The sequence below is a fragment of the Chrysochloris asiatica genome, unplaced genomic scaffold, assembly GCF_000296735.1.
Source record: "Chrysochloris asiatica unplaced genomic scaffold, ChrAsi1.0 scaffold00361, whole genome shotgun sequence".
Classification (NCBI taxonomy): Eukaryota; Metazoa; Chordata; class Mammalia; order Afrosoricida; family Chrysochloridae; genus Chrysochloris; species Chrysochloris asiatica.
The window spans coordinates 1231388-1239908 of NW_006408879.1; the positions used below are offsets into that span (position 1 = coordinate 1231388).

At 43.8% G+C, this 8521-nt stretch overlaps 1 protein-coding gene across 1 annotated transcript in view; it reads right to left on the minus strand.

Moving 5' to 3' along the window:
• Positions 1-3091: 3091 nt before the first annotated feature.
• The window catches only part of TCTE3 (t-complex-associated-testis-expressed 3), a 34124-nt gene continuing 28694 nt past the window's right edge, over positions 3092-8521 (minus strand). Inside the window, exons 3-4 of the mRNA XM_006876177.1 lie at positions 6383-6541; positions 3092-3202 (exon numbers count right to left, since the gene is read on the minus strand). Coding sequence (XP_006876239.1) covers positions 3092-3202; positions 6383-6541 — 270 coding nt within the window. The remainder of the gene's footprint in view (positions 3203-6382; positions 6542-8521) is intronic.

The following is an 8521-nucleotide window of genomic DNA, read 5'->3' on the forward strand; positions in this document are numbered from 1 at the left end:
CTATGGGTCAGAATTGACTCGGCGGCACTTCACAACAACAACAACACTAACTTTCAACAGTAGAAATAGAAAATGATTTATTTGTGAACAAAAAGACAACTTATCAAGAGTGATTGGAACCTTGCTTGCCTTCTTCTCATTCTGAGTCTTTCTCTATCTCCAGTCCTGCTTTGGCACTGTTGGGTAAGCACTGACAACCACCAGGTCCTTGGAAACCTCATACAGGGTTCTCCATCAGTGTGAAACGGCTCATGGCACACAACGGCAACATACCTTGACAAATCGCCATATTCCTTTCTAAATCTGGATCAGCTGCCAACGTTTTATCATTTGGATTTTACATGTTGTGCAATAGCTCCAAGAGCTTCCGTGATGTGACGTCACAGTCTGTCTGGCACCTGGGGACGAAGGCCTGCAGCAGTCTTCTGAAATGATGAGCCCAGCCTTTAGCGGCACTAAAAAGTCCTTTTAGCTTCTTTACAATGACCGTTTCCTTTCAATGGAGCAACTGACTTCCACACTTTCTCCTGAATGCTAACCAAACTGCTTGGTATTAATTATTATAAATATCTTTGATATTTTTCTATCTAAAATAGAGGAAAGTCTCCTATTCAACTATAAGCAACTTTGTTTCTCCTGCAATTAAAACTAAAAGGCATTGCAGAGCTTCTGGTGGTTTTGTAGTCATTGGGCTCTTCCTAGACCCCTGCAGTGACATCTTACAGGCCTAGGTCTCATCCATCTTGGCTTTGATATCATCATCTTCAAATCTCCGAACTCCCCTATTACGTCCACGTTCACATCCAATGCCATCGCTTTTTGCTCCCTTGCTGTACTTTCATCTTTGTTGGCCAGTTCCCTCTTTGGCTTAGCCATGTTGTAAAATATCACATCACACTATCACTGAGAAACAAGGAGGGAGCACCACTGTAGGCTCTGCTGTCTGCTAGGAACAGACGCGTACTGACAGACTGACAGACTTTGAAAGGAGGAGCAGAATGCACATCTATTTACATGAGTCATCAGTGGACTCGAGAGCTAGCTGTGAAATGTACCTTATGCAGCTTCTCATCTTACTGGGGACTAGTGTCATTGAACTAAACCATGGTAACTAATGTGTGCAAAGCAAGTACTTCTTATTGGATGAATTTTCTATGTGGATATTGGAGTCACCAAGAATAGTGGCAGAAATTGGGGGGAAATGAACACTGCATTCCAGAAATACCAGTCATCAAGTCATGCCAGGAATAAACCAGGGGGCTAGTGGCAATTGCAGCCAGTAGAGGTGAAAGCATTAGTATTACACACCTAGGAGCATAAATTCCAAGGAGCTAGGAGTTTAATATCAAAGGCCCTGTGGCCTGAGGGAGTGAAGGAAAACAGAGCGTCTCCCTGGGAGAGCGACTGTGGGTCTCTTCCTTAAGGAAGAGTCTGGATGTTACTCAGGACAGAACCCGAAACTGCAATGCACATCTGGAGGAGGAGTTGGGAATACAGCGACCACTGTCAAAACCCCCATGAAACAGGGAGTCAGATTAGAGGGCATTTGGGTTTCTGATGTGACTGAAGAAAACACGTGGGTGTCACTTACTGTGACTGACCCTCCTGGCTCCTGGGCAACCAGTCCTGAGGGCCCGGTGTCAGGGGCCGCACTCTTGCCTAGGCTCCCGCTAACATGGTTGCCTAGGGGGCTTGGGTGAAGTTCTCTCTGTGGAGGAACCTCAGTACAGATGCAGGGGGCGAGGCAGTGGGAAGGGGGTGGCTGTGGGATGTGAGTGGGGTGGGAGCGTTATAGAACGCAAGTGCACAGAGATGCAGCGTGCAGAGCGTGCGTGCCTAAAGCGGCCTCTGGACCCACCGCAGTCTGAGTTGTTACCAGAACTACAGATGCTTACAACATACCTGCAGTCCTGCTGTGGTGCTCTAGAATAAGCACTGGACTACTAACCACAAGATGGCCAGATTTCATCTCTCATACTGTGTGTGTGTGGAAATATATATATCTATTTATTAATTATAATCCTGTTTATTGTATTCGGGTAACCTTTCTTTTCGTCTTTACTTCCTGAAGTAAAGACTTTATGATCTCTCTCTTTTTCTTTGACTGCTTCAACCAATAATTACTCTTATCAATGGAGAAGAGATTGAAGTTGTCAAGGACTTCATTCTTCTTGGATCAACTATCAACACTCACGGAAGCAGCAGTCAAGAGATCAGACGACGTATTGCATTGGGCAAATCTGCTGCACAGGAACTTTTTTAAAGTATTGAAGAGAAAAGATGTCAGTTTGAGGACTAAGGTGCACCTGACCCAAGCCATGGTATTTTCACTAACCTCACATGCATGCAAAAGCTGGACAGTGAATAAGGAAGACCATAGAAGAATTGAGGCTTTTGAGTTATGGTGTTGGAGGACAATATTGAAAGTGCCATGGGTGACCCAGAGAACCAGCAGATGGGTGTTGGAAGAAGTGCAGCCAGAGTGCTCCTTGGAGGCCAAGATGACCATACTTCATCTCTCATACTTCGGACATGTTGTCAGGAGGGGCCAGTCACTGGAGAAGGATATCATCTTTGGAGAAAAAGGATATCATGTTTCAGAGAATAAGAGGAAGACCCCCAACGAGATGGACTCAAGTGTGGCAACAATTTTGAGGTTGGCCCAGGATCGGGCAGTGTTTTGTTCTGCTGTGCATAAGGTCTCTATGGGTCGGTACCGACTCAATGATACCTAGCAACAACACAACAATTAACCACACGGTTGGCAGTTCAAATCCACAAGACACTCCTCGGAAACTCTACAGGATCACTATGAGTCAGTACTGACTCCATGGCACTTAACGACAACATATCTGAGGTCCATTGAGCCTCATAAATGGCAGACTGTATCACATATATTATGGAGAGGTTCAAAGTGTAAGAGTATACAGAAAAGCCCATGCTTTTTTGTTGTTAAAACAAATGTGATTCAAGAAGCTCCATTTGGAGATAAAATTGTAAATAATCAAAACTACCAGGAGGCTCAATATCCATAGAGTTCATGTATTTTGGAGAAGTTTGGAAGTAAGCATTTTGAAGTGCATGTCATCAGCTATTCACAATAAAGAGCAAATACCAAGGCCAAGGCTACGTAACTTTCTGTTTCATGTTTAGCTGCAACCCAGCTGTCCCAAGCAACGTCCCAGATCCCCCTGCTGGCAACCTGCAAGAGAAATTTGAAAATGACCAATTTTAGATTGTAGTTTTAAAAGCAATTGTTAATCTAAATAAATGTGAATAATAATAATCAAAGGCCATCAACATCTTAGCGATATTTGAAAGGTAATGTATCCAGCTGTCCTTCCATGGCAAAACCTAAGGGAGGTGCTTCCTCCACCAGTCTTCCTGGTCTGGGGGGTGAGTGCTGTCTCTCACTGAGACCCCAGCACAGAGCCCGGGTGTGGGGCTAGGAAGGTGCTGTCTCTGCTTAAGGAGTCCCTGGGTGACACAAACAGGCTGGCAGTTCAAACCAACCAAAAGGCTGGCAGTTCGAACCTAGTTTTCCGCCGTGGAAGGAAGGCCTGGTGATCCTCTTCTGAAAGATCTGAGCCTTGAAAGCCTATGCAACAGCACTGCTCTGCACCCGTGGGGTCACGTGGGATCGGCTCCATGGCCACTGCTGCAGGATAAGCACTGGACTGCAAGGCCAGCTTGAACCATGATGCCAGGGGTTCAAACCCATCCTCGGAAACCCTCTACAGGGTTGCTGTGAGTCAGAACCGACTCAAGAGCACTTTACAACAACAACTATAAGATAAGTACTGGGCTGTAAGGTCAGTTTGAACTACGAGATTGGAGGTTCAAACCCAGCAGCCACTCCTTGGAAGCCTATGTAGGGTTGTTATGATTCGGAACCTACTCGATGGCACTTAACAACAACAACTGTTATACTTTATGACAAGGAATTAGTCTTCCTTCCCTGAGATTTTTCTCAGTTGACAGTTCGTTAAAACCTTAACTGAAATTAAGACTAGGGTACAGGCAGGCTGTTACAGGGAATCCTAAGTCCTTTGCGTTGTTTGCATTCATACATGTTCAGACTGCACCTTCATGTCCGGCTGGTCTAACCTGGCTGCAGACCCTTTGCAGCATCTCCCATCATGAGCTTCAATTTCCCACCTTTTGTGTGAACTGGCTTGTACATGCTCTGACCAACACAATGTGACACTGAGCAGACGCTGCCCCGACCCAGGATGCACAGAAGTCCATTTCACCTGCTGGAGGCTGAAGGATCACTGGCAGAAGCATGCAGGTATCCAGCTCACAGCCTGCCCCAGCATCACACTGGCAGGGCCCAGATGGCAGAACCACCACACAGCTGCTCTAGGCTACCCTGACCCATAGAATGGTGAGCAAGAGAGTTAGGGCCATTTAAAGCTCCTAAGTTTGGGGGTGTGGTGTTTTCACAGCTGATACACCCCCACTCCATAGCCCACCAGTCCCCACTAGCTAAGTTACACCGATGACACTTACCCATCAAGCACACGAGTTATTCCCTGCCTAGCACTACATGTCTTCTTTGATGAGCTGCCCAACTGGCCCCCCATTCCCTGTCTCTAGGTAGCTCACAGGGTCCTCCCTCAGGCTAACACGTCTCCTGCAGTGGTTCCCTTCTCTCTCCATTGTACTCAGCACTTGGATGTCTCCACCTAGCTCACTGGGGCCCCAGTCTGTCCACCTGCCCACACCTCCTTCTCCCCATGCAGATGGCAGTCTGTCCCAGTGACTTTGCTCTCTCTTCTCCCCAGCTGCCTTGTACACAACACACTGCTCAATATGCAGCCTAGTTGTAGGGAGCTATTGGTATCTTCTACTACAGTAAGTAAGGAGCTCTGGTAGCGTAGTGGCTACGAATCAGGCTGTGAACCTTAAGGTCAGCGGTTCGAAACTACCAGCCGCTCCATGGGAGAAAGATGAGGCTTTCTACTCCCGTAAAGATTTACACCCTCGGAAACCCTGTACAGGGTCGCTATGGGTCGGAACCGACTCAACGGCACTTACAACAACAACAACAACTACAGTAAGTAACTCTGTTGCCCACTGACGGCTCTTTGCTGGTGACGGGGGTAAGGTGTGGGAGGGGGTCACTGCAGATGCTGTCATCTGATCCTCACAACTCCAGAACTTAGGCTTCCCCATCACCGTTCCGTTTTGTAGATAAAGAGACCACGCCAACAATTTATAGTAAGGAGGGGAGTGATTAACTTTGCAGTCTAGGAGCGGAGGTCCCTGGGACCATCAAGGGAGAAGAGCAGAGAGCGGGACCCTACCCAGAGAAGCAGTGATGCCTGAAATGGAGGCAGAGATGATGACGTGGAGTGATGGAGCAGCTGGAGACTTTAGATCCTGAGAGGGAGAGCGACTGTGTGCTGAAGACCTGGGGGGTACGGGGGAGGGATTGCATGGCATACCCTTTGGTTGGTTGATGATGCATGGAGGGGATTGTAACCATGGCAATGAGACTATATACGATAGAATGAATGTAAAACTAATGTTCTCCCATGTAAACTATCACATAATTCACAATAAAACATTTAAAAAAAAAAAAAGAGAGAAACCAAGCCAAAGCCATAGCTAGTTGATCAAGCTCCAGAACCTAGGTGACCTGGTTCCAGAACCTACAGGACTCCAGAACTGAGGCCCAGGACAGCTGACTCCAGAACCCAGGAGACCCAGGACTCCAGAACTGAGGCCCAGGACAGCTGACTCCAGAACATAGCACCTTCAAATGTCCTCCTTAGATGGTTTCCTTAAACTCAAAATTGCACTGTTTTGAATAGAATCTCTTTAGAGACTCACAGGCCATGTCTTATAATTCTTTGTAGAACAAAGTACTCTCCAGACCTATATTACACACTATTCTGTTGGTTTCACTGGATCTGCATCATTTGATTGCCAGCTCTTTCTTCCTAGTCTGCCTTTATCTGGAAACTCCACAGAAACGTGTCCACTATGGGTAATTCTGCTGGTATTTGAAATGCCAGTGGCGTAGATTCCAGCATCATGACAATACACAAGCCACCACAGTAGGACACATAGACAGATGGGTGGTGGAAAAGAGAAGTACTGGTTAATTAATTACCTATTAAATGATATTAAATTGTTGGAACTCATATGCTCAGGAAACATGATACCCATGCAATGAATACATTTTAATAGAAAAATGCCATTTGTAAGTGAGAAATTTTCAAACAAATTACAATGACATAAAATATACTTAACAATGTTCTCCTTTGATTCCAAAGTCACATCTGCGCCCTGAAGCAATTCGGCATCATCAGAACCGCCAGCTCACTGAGGAGCTACCTGACAGTGGTACAGGCTGGGTCAGTGGGGTACTTACATGTATGGCCTGGCCAGCCTTTTGAATAAATAATATTTTTATCATAAACTTGTAACGGCTATACCCAAATTCCTTCACGGCTGACAATATGCGATCTGCCAGTTCAAGTGACAAATGAGAGAAAACCTTTTGATCATATTTCACATCCTTAAGACTGTCCTGTAGAGAAAAAACATTGACTTTTCAATCCAAGTATTTTCTACAAAAAAATCAAGCACAGAACATGTGTCTAAATGATACCAATAACATATCTAAAAAATACACAAATTAAAAAAAATTTTATTGAGTTTTTGGCAAGTTTACACAGTAAGTTAGGTTCCTATTTTACAATTTCACACAAATTGACCATTGGAAATACCTAGGAGTCATAAAACAGCCACCTACATTCAAAATTTTGCTTAATTAGTCTATAGTGAGCTCTAAGCACCAGGTTTTCTCAAATTAAAAAAAAAAAAAAAGCCTCCAGGTGATTCTAGTGAGCAGTCAAAGCCAAGAAGCACTAATTTAGAGGTTCAGAAAAAAGACAGAGGAGCAGCTAATGAGTAAGCAAAAGGCCAGGAGAAAGTGGTAGCCAAGGATCCTAATGGAGAAAGGGTTTCAGGAAGGGAGTGATCAACAATGTCAAATGCCAGACCACAATGATAATGAAACCGACCGACATGTGGATGCTGAACTCAGGAAACTGCTGATCAGAGGCATTACGATGAAGAAAGTGGGACTGGGCTGGACTCAAGAGAATGGAAAGAGGACAAGGTCCACCCTGCCACAAAGATTAATTCAGAGAGTTGCTTTACTTTACTTCATAATATTCAATCCCATTTACTCAAACATTTATAAAGGTTGTTTCTAATGCTTCAGGATTATAGTTTGGGTTTCGCTCCCTTATACATAGAAGATGAATTGCTGGGTCAAGGGGTCATCCTTTTCTTAAACCACCTTGACATATTACAGGAGAGTGACGCTGTCATCTTTTACCAAACTGGGTATTTCCACGAAAATAAAACCTCTGCTCATTTACTACGTCTAAAATGGCATCTCTTTGTTCTGCTGATTTATAATTCTTAAATTATATTAAGCCTGAATATTCATATTTATATTAGCCATTCAAGTTTCTTGTTCTAAAACCATGTTCTCTTGGTATTGAGAAGTAAATTTTATTGATTTATAAAATTGCTCATATTCAAAACATAAACCATTATCAATCTGCTCAAAAGTTTCCCAATTATCATTTGCTTTTTCCCTTTTAAAGCTTTTATGTTGAATTATTTTCTATTTTATCAGTTGTGCTATTTCTCACAAAGAATTTAAAATCTTGTATAGCCAAATCCATCTTTTTCCTTTATGATTTTTGTCATTATTCTTAGAAAGTATCACCCGACTCAGAGGCTAGCTAGTTGTTTTTTCTTGTTAAGTGTCAAGTCAGTTCCGACTCATAGCCACCCTGTACAAGGTTTTCCAAGGAGTGGCTAATGAGTTTTAACCACTGATCTTTCAGTTAGCAGTCCAGTGCTTACCCTACAGCACCACACCAGGACTCCAAATAGTCCTTACATAGTCTACATTGTTCTATGGTGACGTTTTGTCTTGGTGATTTGGGTTTGTACACTTCTTTAGTCTTTCTAGAATTCACTTTAGCATTAGGTGTGGGGTGGCCATCTGTATCCACATGTTAATGAGTTATTCCAGCAGTATTTGTTGAACAATTCTCCATTACCCTACTATGTGTGATTTCACCTTGATCACAGAGTTCTGACATATGAAGAATGGACTCAGTTTCTGAACTGTTCTTATTCAAACATCATCTAGCCATTACGCTAGCAGTAAACCGCCTTAATGATTTTATCTTTTAAATGTATTTGCTGTTGTTAAGTGCCGTCAAGTCAGTTCCAACTCAAAGCAACCTTCTATAAGGGCTTCCAAGGAGCAGCTGGTGGGTTTGAACAGCCAAACTTGTAGCTATCAGTCCAGAGCTTAACCTGTAGCACCACATCAGAATTCCAAATATGATACACAGATATTGACTCATAATTTTTCTATCCTTTTTTTTTAAACCATGTTTATCCTTCTAATGCCATTTAGAATCCATCCCGTTTATCCCCAAATTCCCACTATGCTTTTGTTTGAAGTAGCGCTAAATCT